The sequence below is a fragment of the Lycorma delicatula genome, chromosome 13 (genome assembly GCF_047948215.1).
Source record: "Lycorma delicatula isolate Av1 chromosome 13, ASM4794821v1, whole genome shotgun sequence".
Classification (NCBI taxonomy): domain Eukaryota; kingdom Metazoa; phylum Arthropoda; class Insecta; order Hemiptera; family Fulgoridae; genus Lycorma; species Lycorma delicatula.
The window spans coordinates 25,817,128-25,835,413 of NC_134467.1; the positions used below are offsets into that span (position 1 = coordinate 25,817,128).

General features: G+C 29.3%; 1 protein-coding gene across 5 annotated transcripts in view; it reads left to right on the forward strand.

The window, feature by feature from the left end:
* The window catches only part of tn (tripartite motif containing protein thin), a 285,381-nt gene that overhangs the window by 256,003 nt on the left and 11,092 nt on the right, over positions 1-18,286 (forward strand). For 4 of the 5 annotated variants that reach the window (XM_075380953.1, XM_075380951.1, XM_075380954.1 and 1 more), the window contains 2 exons: positions 1,126-1,343; positions 7,907-8,207. In XM_075380953.1, the coding sequence (XP_075237068.1) occupies positions 1,126-1,343; positions 7,907-8,207 (519 nt within the window). The remainder of the gene's footprint in view (positions 1-1,125; positions 1,344-7,906; positions 8,208-18,286) is intronic. The other variant, XM_075380955.1, reaches the window with a different exon arrangement.

Genomic DNA, 18,286 nt, shown 5'->3' on the forward strand with positions numbered 1-18,286 from the left:
ACGCCTGCTCTATCTCTACAACACTCCATGCGAATTTTCCATTGTTCGAAACAGTGCTGGAAGTCTTCTTCTGTGAGCTGTTTCATGATTCATGCTGCATTTTCTTTCACGGCTTCAACAGTTTTAAATCTTGTTCCTTTTAATGCATATTTGACCTTGGGGAACAGATAAAAGTCACATGGTACCAGGTCAGGCAAATGAGGCGGATGGTCTAACACTGGGATGTTATACTCTGTTAGAAACATCTCGACAGACAATACAGTGTAAGCTGATATGTTGTACTGATGAAGAACCCATGACTTGTTCTTCCATAATTCGGATCATTTTTTTATTATATTTTCACGGAGTTGAGCAAGGACCTTGAATAAAGACAAGAATAGTTAACCGACGGTCAGATTAGTAAGAATATAATGGTTATTAAAATATGGATGTACAGGATAAATGAATTTATAATATTTATATGCACAGTAAGGTGGTTTACAAATTAGATAATGCCATAATTTTACAATGAAGAGTTTGTTCACGTGACATAAAAACTGCAGCCACATTTAGTCATAGTAACTGATTTTTTATGAGGTCTAAAGGGAACTCCATAAAATTTTTGTAGTCTAATTTCCAGACTATAACTCTTTAATATGCTGAAAATAATAGTACAAAAAAGTTTCATATATTTTTTCTGTTGGTTGGCAGATGGTCTGGTCTGAAGAATTAAAAGCACCTGACCCTGTGCCTTTACTCATTAATCATTGATATAATTTTATTGATCTACTGATGGGAAATTGTATCTGGGAAACTGATAGAATCTGGGGCATTGAGTAAAGGAATAAGAACTCTGTAGTATGTGACATTATTTGGTCGTCCTAATACATTGTATTCATATTTCATTAATGAAAAATATCCCTTTCAATGAAATAATATGAATTTTTTTTCCTCCAGGTGAAAAGCAAACAGTTTGTCTTATGAAATTGCCAACAGATATAATGACTGCCAATTAATGAGAAACTTTTGACGCACAATAATACAAATTAAAATTATAAAACCACTGTAGTATTGTGTTAATATAACCATATCCAACTCTGACTATATTTTTATATAATTAAAAAATGTAATATTTTGTTTTGTTAGGTTTTCCAATCAGATGGAACATTTGTGGGTAAATTCGGTACCCATGGGAATAAAGCTGGTCAACTTGAGCATCCACATTATATAGCTGTTTCAAATACGAATCGTGTAATTGTATCTGATTCAAATAATCATCGTATTCAAATATTTGATGTAAATGGTCGTGTTTTAAGCTCTTTTGGAAGTGAAGGTTCGGAAAATGGACAGTTTAAGTTTCCAAGGTAAGCACTATTAATTAAATATTATAACTTTATATGTATATTATTAATTAATTTATGTATATAATATACAGAATGAAAAATTATTTTATTTAAAGTGAGAATAAAAGTTTGAATAATAATTAAATTTATAATTAATTGTAGATAGTATTTTTAAATAACAAATGTAACATATTTTCTTATTACCTTCTACCTACATGTTAAATAACTGGTAGAATTTTTTTATATTACAATTTTTTTAAGTAGCTTTTTCTTTTATAAATAAAATTGATAACTTGCTTTATACAATAAAAAATGTATTTTAAATATATATATTTATTAATAAAGATAACACCATAAGGTAGGTGTGTGCAAATAAAAAAAAAAAAAAACAAAGAAAATCATAATATTTTTCTATAACTGTACTCTAATCTTGATTTAAAAAACTAATTAAAAAAATGTAGTTTAAATGCATATTTAAAATTTAATGTAAATTAAGGTTAGGTTAACCTGATCGAATAGAGATTAGATTTAAAAAAAAAAGAGGTAAAATTATTTATAGTTTAACTAGAAATCATAATGGCAAAAAAGAGAGATAGATGGGAAAATTTTTTATCATTAATTTTGCACAATAATTAACAATAACACTGAAATAACTCCCTGTTGTAATTGTTAAATCAAACTAACTTTGATTTAGTTATACTATCTGCATTAACCAATTTTTTTTATTCCAGTCTTTTTTTTCAAACTGAGCAAATTTTTAAAAAACTATATTATAGTGAAGTGAATACAGAAAAAATTAAAATGAAACTTTCAGTTATATCAAAACAAAAGTTGCGTGAATTAGAAAATTGTATATTAATATAAACCAAAAATTTATTTTACAGAAATTAGTTATAATTAGAAAATGCATTGTAATGTCATATAATACAAATGTATTTTTTATATTTTTTAAAAGATTGGCACCAAAATAATTTTATTATATGTTGCATAGCATTAACGACGACTATTAATCTGCTGTTTTAACAGTTTTTCTTACATTTATGACATATGTCATAGCTGAGACAAACAAGTACCGATCAGTGTTTCTCTTTCAAGTAGTAATGGTGTTAACTAAAAACTAAGCCAGTCTATGCGATGAACAGAATAGTGGTATGTACTATTTATATTTCTGTGGATTATCTATGTTGATTTGCAATACTTATTTATTTTGCTGAAGGCAATGAGAAATCACTTGCCTTATCATTATCCCCGGTAAGCCTGGCTTTTTATCTTGAGAATGGCTATGCTAATTTCAGGAGAATATCTATTTTATTTAAGTCAGCAATAGCTGCTTTAGTTATTTCGCCTAACAAACATAGTTGTTTGTGTTGTGCATATATACGTCCTACACAGTTGTAGGACTTTCCCATCACATGACCAAACCCACATTCCAGGAAAGTCCTACAACTGTGGGTTGTTTCTGATGCATAGCTTATACACACAACTTAATTTAAAATACAAGGGTTATTTTTTTTTTCAAGGTCTGATCGATCACGAAATTAAAACCACAGTGAAAATAAAAAAATTGTTATTTGTAACAAGGACTTACATAGTTACGCTATTTCTCTACATAGTTGCCACTCCGATTTAGACATTTGTCGTAGCGTGGTACAAATTTTCCAATACCCTCGTCATAGAATGGAGCCGCCTGTGTTTTCAGCCGTGTTTCTACGCTGGTCTGCAGCTCAATGTCTGTGCCAAAATGTTGTCCTCCTAGCCAGCATTTCATGTGAACAAAGAGGTGAAAATCTGATGGAGCCAAGTCCAGGCTGTATCAAAAACTTCCGGGTGGGTAATCAAACACTTCCCACGAAAACGCTGCAGGAGCTTCTTTGTTACAGCTGCAGTGTGCGGCCGAGCATTGTCATGGAGGAAGACAATGCCTAATGACAACATTCCTCTCCCCTTATTCTGAATTGCCCTTTGTAGACATTGAAGAGTCACGCAGTATGAGGCTGCAATGATGGTCGTGCCACATTCCATGAATTCCACCAAGAGAACTCCATTCTGGTCCCAGAACACAGTAGTTTCTGTTGGAGAAGGTTCACTAGAACTTCTTTGGTTTACTGGGAGAATGAGAATGCATCCGCTGTTTGGATTATTTTGTTTCTTCAGTTTTGAAATGGACCTATGTCTCGTCCCCTGTGACAATTTTGTTCAAAAAATCTTATCTTTCATTGTGGTAGCGCTGGAGAAACGTTAAGGAGGCGTCCATTCTCATTGTTTTGTGATGGTTGGACAGCATCTTGGGAACCCATCTCGCACACAGTTTGTGGTACTGAAGTCTCTCACTCACAATGGTGTAGAGAGCTGACCTTGAAATTTCAGGAAACGAATCACTCAATACAGAAATTGTGAGCCGACGATTTTTTCGAATTGCCTCATCCACTCACTCTACAAGATCATCGGTTGACACTCATTTATTTAATGATTCTAACTAAAGTACATACGCATACCATATTTTATTAGTGCAGGTGTGGCAGTACTAGCAGCAATGGTTAGCACTAACTAAACCAATGTAATTACACAACCCTCACAAAACAAATTTCACTTGTACGGTTGGCAGACTGGTGTAGCTGCAAGGCTCTTAATGCACCAAGTACCGAGTTAACCAGACAATCAAATTTGAGACCCAGCCAAACCAAGTTACTTTTTTACACTTTATATTAATTTATGTAATTCTATTGCTCACCTGTGATGTCACAACATAGCAGACGACTACAATTTTCTGGGGTGGGAGTGCAATTTTGAAAAGAAATCTTTTTTCAAACATTTTTCAATTAACAAATGTGCCTAAGAAAGCTATGACAATTAGGAAAAATCTTGAGATACTGAGGGTGACCTTGCTAGCCTCACCCCCTTGACCTTCTAAATTGAAAATTTAATGGCATCAATGTGTCATGTATAGAAGTAATTTGACAAAGTTTGGTCAAAATTGGTCGAGTAGTTTTGGAAATATAAGGTGATTTATAGGCCAACACCAAACACACATACATCCAGAGAATTTCCATCCGTTTTTTTAATTCCTTAGGTCAGTATTCCTCAACCTGTGGAGCACACTTCACTAGGGGGGCATGATAACACTAAATTGGGGGCATGAACATATCGAAAAGAAAACATTATTATAAAAATTTACTAATTTACTTGAAGGAAAGCAAAAAAAAAAAAAAAATGTAACATAATGAATTATAAAATACACATTTACAGTGATATATACACTTATAAATAGGATTGTATCAGTACTACACATTGTATTTAATAATTACTTAACAATACTAAATTAAAAACAAGTTTACTAAAAATTATGGCCTGTCTTGCAGATCAAAATTTTTCGAAGGAAGATTTAATATTAGAAATAGACACTCGTGAGTTCTTTTTATATATTTAGCTGAGATCTATATTTTGTCTTCAAAGCAGTCACCACAGAAAATCTGATTTCGCAAGTAGGATGTTGAAAATGGTAATAGCATACGAAATGCTCTTGTTTTCAGTGCAGAAAACTCATCATCCACTCTTGTCCAAAATTCAAAGAGTGATTTATTACTAAATTATCTTTTGAATTCGCCACTTACTGTGAAGTCTGTAAAGATTTCTTCTTTGGCAGTTGAGAGTATTTTGAAATGGATCGCTGATTTACTTGTAACTTGCTACCAACTTGTCATCAGCAAAAAAATACTTTTTAAAATTTGTTGCCTGCATTGCTAAACAATTTTCAGCAGTTACAATAACAACTTTCCCATGTTGTTCTTCAGCCTTGTAATTTTTAACATGCTCATCCACATTCACAAACATTTCTAGATTTTTTGCTTTAAATTTCTCCTCCACAGTTCCAGTTTTCTACAAAAAGCATTAACTTTATCATTCGAACATATGTGTATTTGCTCCTTGGAGTTAAAGATTCAAAGTATTTAATTTCTCGAATATGACTACGACCAAGTAGTTCAAGTCCATCACAAATAAACCATCTTGAAACTTCTCGGCTTCCGAGAAGTTTCAAGATGGCTTCCAGTCGGTTTTCCTCTTCTAGAAAAAATGTGATTTCATCTCTTAATTCATAAACATGTAAAAATTTCTCACATGATTACCATTTTGCCTCGCATTAAAATAATAACGCTGAATGTACTGCATCCATGTCTTTATAAAATCCAGAAAAGATTCTTGGTGTTATGGGATCTCATTTTTATATAATTTATTTATGGTTGCAACCATCATTAGCACAATATTCAGACCAGGACTCATTTCTTTGGAAGTTAGAGCTTCTCTTTGGATCATGCAATGTGTCCAGACACACTGTGGAGCTTTTTGTTTCAGAAGTACTTGTATAATTTGGAATCTTCCAGACATTGAATGAGCACCATCGGTGCATAGTTTTTCCACTCTATGTTTGCCTCATTTATAAAATCATTTAAGATGGCATATAATGTGAGTGTTGCTGCTTTAAGTTTTGTTGGTTTTCAGAAAAGTAGTTCTTCTACTGCTGACATACCATCACAAAATTGAACATTGGCAATGAAATGAGTATCTCTAATGCTATCTGTTGCCTCATCAAGCCGAATTGAAAACAATTTCTCACACAACTTCCCAAAAAGCTGATGCTCTTGATCTTCAGCTATATCATTAGTTCAATGGGCAACCGTATCATTTGATAGAGATCAGTTTCTCACACAACTTCCCAAAAAGCTGATGTTCTACATCTTCAGCTATATCACCAGAACAACAGGCAACTGTATCATTTGATAGCGGTATGGACTGCAATTATTCGGCAAAATTATCCCGAAACTTATTTTCTACAATCTCAATTGCTCCTACCAAAATAAGCTCTTCACCAATGCTGCAAGGCTTTTTACACGTCTACTTTTTACACATCTAGGCTTTTTACAATTTTTATATGTAACTTTATAAGGCAAGTAGACAAGTAAGGGTTTTTCATTCACAAAGTTTTTTTTTTTAAATGATGTTTACTTCTCATATGATTTTTAATTTTAATTCAAAGAATTTTCAGGTTCTGTTAACTTACTCGTACTGAAGCATTTTCAAATGTTTAAGTTTATTACATTTCATGCTGTCAGCTGCCAAAACTTTTAAGCAAATGACACACAGAGGCCTTTCTTCTTCATTTACTTCAATACTGGTAAACCAAAAATTTAAGTATTCATGAGAATATTTTCTTGATTTTATTTTCGGAAACACGCTCGTCTGTGCACATGTTGATGCTTCACTATCGTCTAATGCTCACGTATGCCCACTTAGAAATTTATCCGTGATAAATGTTGTATAAATCCACTGCTGTGAATATTTATTACCGTGAATTGCAATTAACATGTAAATTACAATATACACATTCACGATAGAAGGATCGACTCGACTCAGACTGGCTGGAATTTAACAAGGTGCAGCACTTATACAAGTTTGCTCTAACAGTCGTGCAGGCGTTCCAAAATGTTTGAGACAAATAAATACATTATTACTGTATACATTGTTATTTTATGAGAGGGGGGGTGATGAAAATTATGATTGAAAATTGAGAGACAATTACTGAACTGTTGAGAAACACTGGCTTAGTGTCAAAATCAACCAGGTCGGTCTAGAGGTGAATGCGTCTTCCCATATCAGCTAATTTGGAAGTTGAGATTTCCAGCATTCAAGTCCTAGTAAAAGCAGTTACTTTCATTTGGATTTGAATACTGGATTGTGGATACCAGTATTCGTTGGTGGTTGCATTTCAATTAACCACACTCAGGAATAGTTGAATTGAAACTGTACAAGACTACACTCATGCATATCCTCATTCATCCTCTGAAGTAATACCTGAATGGTAATTCCCAAAGGTTAATCAGAAAAAAGAAAGAAAGGTGTCAAAATGCCAAGATCTGGTGAAAACCGCCTATGCCCAAATTGGATAGATTACAATACTTTCACTTCTAGAGCTGTAATGCTATGTAAATGGGAAAGTATAAAAATATTTTTGTAAGTAGGTAATTAATTATATGTAAGTTGCAAAACTTCAATTCAAATTGCTGAAAATTTCATTCAGTTTTCTTTATTTCACTTCACTGTATAATTTTTAAAATAGAGCTGAAAGGTCTATTATAAAATAAAAGTTTTACATTATAATAAAAGTTTTATTAAATTTAAATGTAATATTACATTATGCTTATCACATACAGGATAGTTAAATCAAACTATTATATCAGGTAGAATATATTCATAATGTTATTTGTGCATTAATAATTAAAATATTTATAAGAAAGTTTCACCATTCTTAATATAGTTTTGATTTCTGGATAAACTATATAATTAATATATCTAAAGGATTTTTTTTGCAGAAAAATATATTGTTGGTCATCATTTTATAACGTTGTAATTATACTTTCGAAGACCAAAAAGTATTTTTATTTTTTTGATTCAACAAAATGTTTTATAAAAATATTTTACAACAGTATTTATATTTTTAATTGTTTTTCCTTTTAATTTCCTTAAAATAACAATTTTTTTTTTTAATTGCTTTTTACTTTCAAATCCTACATAATTCCATGTTTTTTTAGAGATAATACGGGTTCAGAATGTTCTGAGACACATGACGATTACAATAACGATAATACCGCAGCTAGTAGCAGTACTGGTAGTAATAGTAACATTTCTCATTCACAAATTTCTTCAGATTCTTGTCAATTGTCATCAAATAATCATCATAATCATCATAGATACAATAGTTATAACAATAATATTAATAATAATAACGATAATAGTATTAATAATCACCAGAGGGAACCAAATTTTAATGACAGTGACAATTATAATATAAAGACTAATATTTCTCGATCATCTTCTACTTCTTCTGCATCTGTAAGTCAGTAGTGGTTCGCTTCTAATGTGTTGAGAGTTTTTTTTAATTTTTTTGGGTTGATTTTTCGATTTGATTTAAAAATGCTGTTCGTTTGTAATTTTTTTTTCTTTACATCCCTTTTCCTTGACCTTTGTTTACCAAAAATTAAATGTTGTTTATTCTTTAGACTTTTTTGTATTATTCCGATTGTCTTCTTTTTTTTTCTTTTCTTTTTTTTGTAATAATTGTTATAATGTGTGTTATGTCGCATATAAAATGTTTATTTATTCTTAAATTTTATAGTTGTTTTTATCGTTATCATAGATTTTACTGGTTTGTGTTTAATTTTGTCTTTAAAATTAATTAATTTTATTTTTTTAATAATATTCTCAACAGTATTAATTAAGGTACATTAATTTTAACGCATTGTTAATGAGTTTTAGTTTTTCAATTAATAATTTTACAATATTTTAATTAATGTATTTAAAATGTTGTTAAATAATTTTTGTTAGATTATTTTTATATGCAGTGCACTGTTAATTCCAGTTCCATTGAAACGTTTTTATTAGATGTCATTGTAATTTAATGAGTTATTTTAACTATTCTATAATTTCTATTTTTTTATTAATAAAGACAATTAATAAAATCTGTTATCAATCCAAGATAAGAAAATAAAATTTCATTTCATTTTTTTCATTAGAAATCAAATTTCTATTTGACCAGATAATTGTTTTTTTTTATAACTACCACTTCATTTCAAATAGCTCATCTTTATCTTTGTCAGGGCTTAATAAAGAGCCTACCGGATTAGTTTAATGCTGAACTCATCATCGCAAATCAATTGATTTCGAAGTCTATGGTTCAAATCCTAGTAAAGGCAGTTACTTTTATACAGATTTGAATTCTAGATTATCGATACCGGTATTCTTCAGTGGTTGGATTTCAAATTATTCACACATTTCAGGAATGGTTGACCTGAGACTGTACAAGACTATACACTTCATTTACATTCATACATATCATCCTCTGAAGTAATACCTTGCAGTGGTTCTGGAGGTTAAACAGAAAAAAGAGACTGCTTATAAAGACCATATATCAAAATTTTTGTGCTAGTTTAGTAGAAGTTATAGCCAGTGAATTTAAACCAGAAAGAGATTTTTTATTGTATAACTCTTTTATTTCAAACAAAAAAACATAAAATTACGTACAAATATTATATATTATGTGCCATAATTATTATTTGTAACAGTTGTAGGGGAACTAACAGAGTCACAAGTCACTCATGACAATGAAAGTTGTTTTCAAGATAACAAATATACCATGCCATGCTTGCTAGAGGAAGTAGTTTCTTATTGTCTTCGTCACTGTGCTAAACAAACATACAATTCAATGTGCAAATTCCACTTAATTGCTGTTTGTATTCAACCCCTTTAAGTGACATTATCCATCAGGGATTGACTATGTAATGAACATTATTACTCTCAAAGAAAGCAACTCTGATTAGTGCCTCATGTACCTCAGGTGATTTGCATGAGTTGATTTCCATCAGAAAGATTGATAGATAATTCAAAGCAATAAGTTAATCTACAATTTGCTGTTGTAAAACAATGTGTTATATAATATACTGCTTCAACTCAGAAGGAGAAATTTTAGTATTCTCTGAATAAGCTACTAAGAATTAAAAAATTTATTAGTTTTTTAGAATGGTTTTACAAAATTATGCAGTTGTTTGTACGTACTGTATATTCATCCCATCACAGCCCAAAAAAAAAATCCAAAAAATACCTTCTTTATGCAGCAGTTAGCACCTTAATCACAATAAATTGCTATTGTAATAAAATCATAGAATATATTGAAGCAATATTTCTTCATTTATTATAAATTAGTTTATATACGTAAATTTTCGTAAATTCAATACACATAGTATACATTTTGTTTATCTTTTTTTTATCATGAAAATCATCATTGTTATTAGGACCTCGGCAAGAAGTTAACTATTCTAATCAGAAACATTTCCTCTGCAGATCCAGGATCCATTTCTTATTCTTTCCTTTCATTATCTGCTATTCCTTCTTCCTTGGAAGTTATGTCAATTTCCTTGTTCCATTTAAAGCGCTCCTTTTATTAGTTAATATGATAATCGTTTCATGTTTATAACCTTTTTTTTCTAATTACCTAATATTTTTAACTGGATAATATCAGAAGAGTTAGCTACCATACGTACAACTTGACTATTTTTGTTCTTTACACATTTTTTTTTTTGGCATTATGGTATGCTTTTAAACCCTAATGGCTAATGGAATAATCTGTTTTCTAGTAGAAACAGTTTTTAAGATCTATGACAATCTTTGCTGATAGAATCTTTTGATATATTCATCAATTTTCAATGTATCACCCACTAATAAAAATGAAACGCATATTTCAATTGTAAAAATGTTTGTTCAATTTGAGTTGAAGATGTTTTTGTTATTTGAATCCTGGTTAGGCATGGCATTTTTCATATGCTATAAAATTTTCATGTCCTATGCATAAGTTTCAAGCTTTTGTGGTGATATGTTTACCCGTTGAACATAATATGTAAATCATAAAAAAAATTATATTTTTCCAATCTTCTTTAGTCATGTTTCCATGTTCTTTGATCAAATTGAATTCTCTTTTTTTTGACAGCGTTTCAGTTTGTCTTTGAGCTTTCCATCCAACTATAAAAAGTCAATGTTGAACAGTCGTTATATGTAAATTTTTTATAGTAGCTGCTAATTTGATTTAAATTTCAACAGATATTCTAGGATCAGTTTTGTTTTTTCTTATTAATAACGAACCTTACAAAGAATTAGTGTTTTCTGCTATTTCACACTTGCCTTTTTGTATGTAAAAGGAAACAATTTTATTTAAATTGTTATAAAAATAGTACCCAAGATAAAAGAATACAGTAAAGCTAGCTATAAGTTACACATGTATGCCATGAAAGAAGAACAATTACAGAATCCCATATTGCAATATCATTATTTTGTATGAACCACAAAAAAAATGGTAAAATTCAAGTTGGTACATAACATTGAGTAAATTTCCATTAAGTACTACATAACACATATCAATTACTAAATAATCAAAGAACGTAATCATTCTTACTTTGAGAACATAGAATGAGGGTGGTAAAACAATTTTACCACTACAATAAAAGGAACAAAATATTCCCAAGTTCAAAATAAATTTTCACACTACTGTATTTTCTGTGTTGTCAATAAAAATTTTAAAAAACTAAAAATATTTGTCCCATTAACTTGTTAACCAGTAAAATTAGTTAGTATAATGTGCATTGTTTAAGTCCCGGGTAAAATAGTATAATATATTTTTTGGAACATTTCAATAACCCTAGAATATTTCAGACATTGAAGACTGTAAATAAGAATTATATCAACACTTGAAATAGTAATCAGCAAAACAATTTCGATAAGTCACTAAAGTTAAAAACATTGAATAATGTTTTTTTACAGGTTTTGTTAGTAAAAGTCGAAAATTTTTGAATTTTTATAACAACAAAGCCCTTTATTCTGTTTGAGATTTTTTTTATTTCAGCTGTTTTCTTATTGCTAACTGTTTTATATGTGTAAAGCCTACATTTAATTTATTATTCCTTTATATTTATTTACATATAATTCAATTCACTTCGACTCATGGTATCTTATTTTAATATAAAGCAGATTTTATCATTCCTATAGCATTTTCTTTTAAAATATTTAACCTATTTCACCTCAATAAAATATAAAATGAAATTACTTCTTCAGTTCTTAATTACTGTTAAAAATGGATAATTTTCTAATAAGATACAAATATGTGAACTGAATACAACAGTGTAAATATAGCTTTTTTTATTTGTAATTAACATTTTTTTTTTATAATACGTTTTGAATAACAAGCACTGCTTGCAACTCACATGTATTTGTTTTATATCTAATTATTTATCTTTTTACAGTACCAACATGCTATTATTTAAAGCGATATAAACTAAATCACTTTATAAATATCTGGTTTTTTTTATTTTTTATTTTATTTTAATTGAAATAAATACTCCTTTTTGGTTTTTATATTACAAAATATATAATTTAAACATGATTACTTTACATTATTCTCTTATCATCTTCTTATTCTACATTTTCTTCTATCAATATGTTTCAGCAGATGGATTAAAGTTTCACACACAGATTCCATTTATAACTGACTATCAATTCACATTTGTTTTTTCCTTTGACTTCATTTTCTAACTTGTGTTACTTTTTTACTCATGCTCTGCAAACTATTAACAAAGTCGTGTATACCGGTGTTCTTTGGTGGTTGAGTTTGAATTAAGCATACATCTCAAGAATGGCCGACCTAAGACTGTACAAGACTACAGTTCATTTGCATTCATATATATCATCCTCATTCATCCTCTGTAGTAATACCTAACGGTGGTTCCAGAGGCTAAACAGAAAAATAGAGAAGAATTCAGGTTAGGTTAGGTTCTTTTTTTTTGTGTTATTTGTAATTATCGTAGTTTGTTGTTGCTATTATTGTTCACAATTCTTTAATTTTTGACTAGCCAAATTTTTTTCTCAAATCATTTATTAGTCTTTTAATTTTTCCTTACATTTTAAATACAAATTTTATATTAGATAACATATTAATTACAGATATTCCAGAGTTATGTTCAAGTACATATTAATAATTGATTGATTACCTTGTCATTAAATAAATATTGAAGTTTATATTATAATTTTCTAATTGTTTTTTCCCACTTTAATTTGGATAATAATATTTTCTTCATACAAAGAGATATAATATATAGGTGGATTGATTGATTTATTGTAGAAAAAGTAGCAAGAGGAATTTGTTGTATAATCTAGAAAGTTCATAGAGTTAACCCTTTTCTTTTTCCTGTTTAGTCTCCGGTAACTACCGTTTAGATAATTCTTCAGAGGATGATATGTATGAGTGTAAGTAAATGAAGTGTAGTCTTGTACATTCTCAGTTTGACCATTCCTGAGATGTGTTGTTAATTGAAACCCAACCACCAAAGAACACCGGTATCCACGATCTAGTATTCAAATCCATGTAAACTAACTGGCTTTACTAGGACTTGAACGCTGGAACTCTCGACTCCCAAATCAGCAGCTGATTTGGGAAGACGCGTTCATCACTAGACCAACCCGGTGGGTTATAGAGTTAACCCTAGATAAGCTCATTGGCAAATTTGATAAAATACTACCTGATAACTGATAGGACCACTTATCAGATAATTGTGTAGTACTAGAAACTAGGTTAATGTGGTGTTTAATATAAATCCCATGTTTCCTATAAATGGGAGAGACAATCGATGATAAAGAGATATTGGAAAAGAGTGATCTACTCACAGAAAGATTGCTTTGATAAATCTATATGAAAGTCGAAGTAATATTAATACTACATATAGTTTGATTTTAAATCTTAGAAATTAAAATTCAAAATAATTAATATTTCAAGTGCATATCTCATTATCTTTTAATCATTAACAAATGTGGGTAAGAAAAATAAGACCTTAATTAGGCAGAATCTCAAGATACTGAAGGTGACCTTGCTCTATAGCCTTACCCCGTAGACGTTTTAAGTTGAAAATTTAATGGCATCAATGCCCCATGTATATATAGAAGTAATCTGACCAAGTTTGATCAAAATCGATTGAATACGCACCCATAAATGCGAACATTTCCATCCAGTTTTTATGTTTTTTGGGTTCTTTAGGTACCAAAATGTAAAGATCTAGTAAAAATTGCATATGCCCAAATTAGACAGATTACAACACTTTCCCTTCTAAAGCTATAGCTCAGCTATAGTGCTAGGCGAAAAAGTTATATGAAAATAAATATGAGTAACGCGATTTTAGCACAGTATAGGAAAAATGTTCTTTATCATGAATTAATCTGATAACTAATAAATAGTGTGGCCCAGAGTATAAAAAAACAAATCAATATGTGAGCAAATAACATGAGAAAAACCCAAATTTGTTTCTTATTTTATATTTAACTGGTAATTTACGATTCCATACAATTTCTGGTACCACCTTAAAAGTTAACCAATTTGTCTACTTCTTGGCCTCCTTTATTAATTTTAATTTTTAATTATTTTTTTTTCTTAATTTTAATTTTCTTTAAATTTAAGTAAATTTTAATATTAATATTACTTAAATGAATTTTACTTGCAGTTCTATTAGTTTATTTATGTTATTCATACTCTCATCACAATTATCAGAAAGAAATTTAAAAAATTAGAAAACAATGGATTACCCTATCAGCTGACAATCTGTCATATATATTTGCCCATGTCAATATCAGATGATTTCAAAATTATTTCCATTATCAATCACAATTCTAATCTCTTACCTTCGTTGTTTATTGAAGTATTTTTAAGTACTCTTTTAATAATTAAAAATAAAAATGTGATGGAATGATAATTCATGACAACATCAATTTCATTCATTAATTTTTATTTATTTGCAAAATCTGAACCACTTTTTTTTAATATATAGTTTATCTACTACTAGGCAAACACAAATTTCATACCAACTACATTGGGGTTGACATATTAATTTTTCCAGACCCTAAGAATCAAACTCAGATCATTTTGTAAAGAATCCTATACCACCATCTGTGCTAACATAAAATCATTAATGATTTAATTTAATATTTATGTCATCAGTAATACAAATATAAAAATTTTTATTTGTTCTTTACTTTTATGTTTAATATTAGTTTTCAGTTTTAAAAATAGTCGTTATTACTATAAATTTTTTCCAAATCGATTTTTATTTTATTTCTTGATTACTAATATCTTATTTCTGTTGATGTAATATTTTTTGGTATAAATTACTTTTTCATATTAGTTTACAGAAAATTTAATTTATTATTTTAAATAGATCCATAACCCATTTTACATCTTCGTGTACTTAATATTGTAATCCTACATACATTTTCGTAATCACAAGCAAATGTAAAGATCTTTTAAAATGTAATTCTGCAGTTCCATTATGAGATGAGTTAACGATAGCATTGTTATTATAACATCTATCTTAGTGATAAGGAACCCCTTTAATAATAAATTTATTCTTCAATGTATATTTTTTTCACTTAATTTATATAAAAATTATTATGTTATAAATTTGTTGTCTTTTTATCCAAAACAGTTTGTGATGAAAATTATTTAAAAACTATCCATTTTTTAAATAACAAAGTAAATCTATTAATCAATACCATGTAGAACCACATCATAACTTTTTTTGGTTACATGTGCCGGCATCTTCAGTGGCCGTATTATCTATTATTATTGACAGTAAATTTTTTCTGATTAGGCAGACATAAAGAATTTGGTTAAAAAGTGTTTGATTTGAATTGTGCCTGTTCATTTAGTTCATCGTTATTTTATGTTGTTATAATTTCATAAGGTTCAGGTATTTGTGATCTTTTTTGTGTATGTTTAGTATACTAAAATTGTTATTAAGGATATCTATTTGTGAATTTCATCCAGAAAATGATTAGTAAATGTTTTATTATTTCTTTGGAGAATTTTTAACTGTTCATTGTTGCTTTTTTTATGGTACTTCCTATCAGACCAATGTAGTAGAGTGTGTGTATTCATAACAGTTTAGTGTGTTTTCCAGGAGCTTTGTGTTTTTTGTAATATAGTTCCATTATGATTGATTTGTTTTGTTTTTTGTTCAGAAGGCCATAATGTAACTAGATTCTCTAAAATTGCTGATCTATTTTCTCTAGTTCTATCATATTTTTATGTCTATCATATTTTTTTTGTGTCCAAGTGTTTTTTTCTTGCATTATTTATTTTGTGGTAGTGTTTCAATGCGTATGCAAATATGTTTGTATGTATTAGGCAATTTATAATGGAGTTCTGCATTATAAATGTCATAGTTTTCAACCAATTGAAAATTTAGTTTTTTTATCTTATGATGTTAAATATGCATGATGTAATCAATATTATTGTATTTAGTCATGTTTCTGTGAAGAGATTTGCAAATTTTGTTTTTATGTGCAAAATTTATAAGTCTTCTTTGAATCTATAAGTTATCTACCTAATCTGTTCAATTTATTATTTAGCAAAACCGTGAAATTTAATTTATACACTTCTGATGTGTTGATTTGCTGAATGATTTTGTTTATTTTATTTGTAGTCGTGAATTGAATTGCGGTTAAATGTGTCAGTTAAAGTGAGTTTGCTCCAAACATACCAACTGAGGAATATACAATTTTAACTGTAATGATTGTATCAAATTTTACATCTAATTGATTTGGGCAAATAATATGTATAACCCCAACACTCAATAACAGAACAAACCTTTTTAAATCACTTCATAAAAACAGGTCACACAGAGAAAGATATTAACCACTATAAGTATATTTGATATGCGTTGTATAAAAAAATTTATATGTATATGTTACGGTAAATTTGATTAATTCGGTGATTATGCATAATTACCAGTGAATTTGATTAATTGTCTCCAGTGTTAGATAATAACATATATATAATTTGTACATTTAACATTAATTAGACGAGGTAAGCAACCCACCGGGTTGATATAGTGGTGAGTGCATCTTCCCAAATCAGTTGATTTGGAAGTCGAGAGTTCCAGCATTCAGGTTTTTACTTTTATACAGATTTGAATACTAGATCATGGATACCGGTGTTCTTTGATGGTTGGGTTTCAAATAACGACATATCTCAGGAATCATCGAACTGAGACTACAAGACTCACTTCATTTCATTTACAATCATACATATCATACTCATTCATCCTCTGAAGTAATACCTGAATGGTAATTCCCACAGGCTAAACAGAAAAAGAAAGAGACGAGGTAAGCGAGTGTAGGTTATGTTTTGTTAGGTTATGATAATATTTTTATTTTTTTTCTCTTGTTTAACCTCTGGAACCACCATTAGGTATTGCTTCAAAGGATGAGATGAATGATTTGTAGCGTGTGTGCAAAATGCCATGCCTGGCCAGGATTCGAACCCGGGACCTCTGGATGAAAGGCCAAGATGCTACCACTCGTGCCATGGAGACCGGCTATGGTTATGATAATCTAGCAAAAGATAACCTTCCCTCGTTAACCTCGACCAATGACTTAGTGTTGACTTAGTGTAGTCAACACTAATATTTTGATATTATTTAAATCATAAATTCAGTAATTACTACCTAAAGATATGTTAATATGGATAATATGTAAAATGACTGGTATATTTAATAGATTGCTATATATTTATTAAATTTTTCATCATTGGAGGCGATTAATCATATCATCTGTAATTATGCATAATCACCAGTTAATCAGATTTTCCATAACATAAAAATTAAATGAATGAATGCAACAAACAGCAAATTATTATTTTTGGCAACCAACTGAAAAGGTTATCTAAGCACTTTTTGGATATTTTGTACATCATTTACAAACAGCCCCACTGGTAAATCCATTAATGAAAGAGCGCCATTCAAAAAGATGTGTGGTATAAATATTTCAATGAATTTAAAAAACAAGTCAATCATTAATGTTTTTGTAAAAAGTATTATCACATTTAATTATATGGATAAAAGTAAAGAACTAAATATATTATTACAGTAATTCATGTAATAAAAAAAATAATTAAATGATAGGCCTATATTTCATGTAATAAGTTATTATACCATGCTTAATTTTTTTTGTACTTGTATTAATTCACCACTGAAGCTTACAGAGAATTTTTTTGTACATGGAAGTATGGAGTTGGAATTTTGTAGTGTATGATAAATGTCATGCCTGACCGGGATTTGAACCCAGGATCCCTGAATGAAAGACCAATATATTACCACTCCACCACAGAAAATTTCTGATTTAGAAATCGGCAACTTTTTACCAGAATTTAGGGAGAGGGATTAGTTTTCAGAGTATAATTAATTAAAATTACATTTTTTTATTTTATTTATTAGTAATAATTTCAATGCTATGGTAAAACTTTAAAGAGATTAATATATAAATTGTTTTGCTTTACAATGTAATTTATAAAGTATGGAGACAATTTAAATTGTAGTCAAATGAGGTTC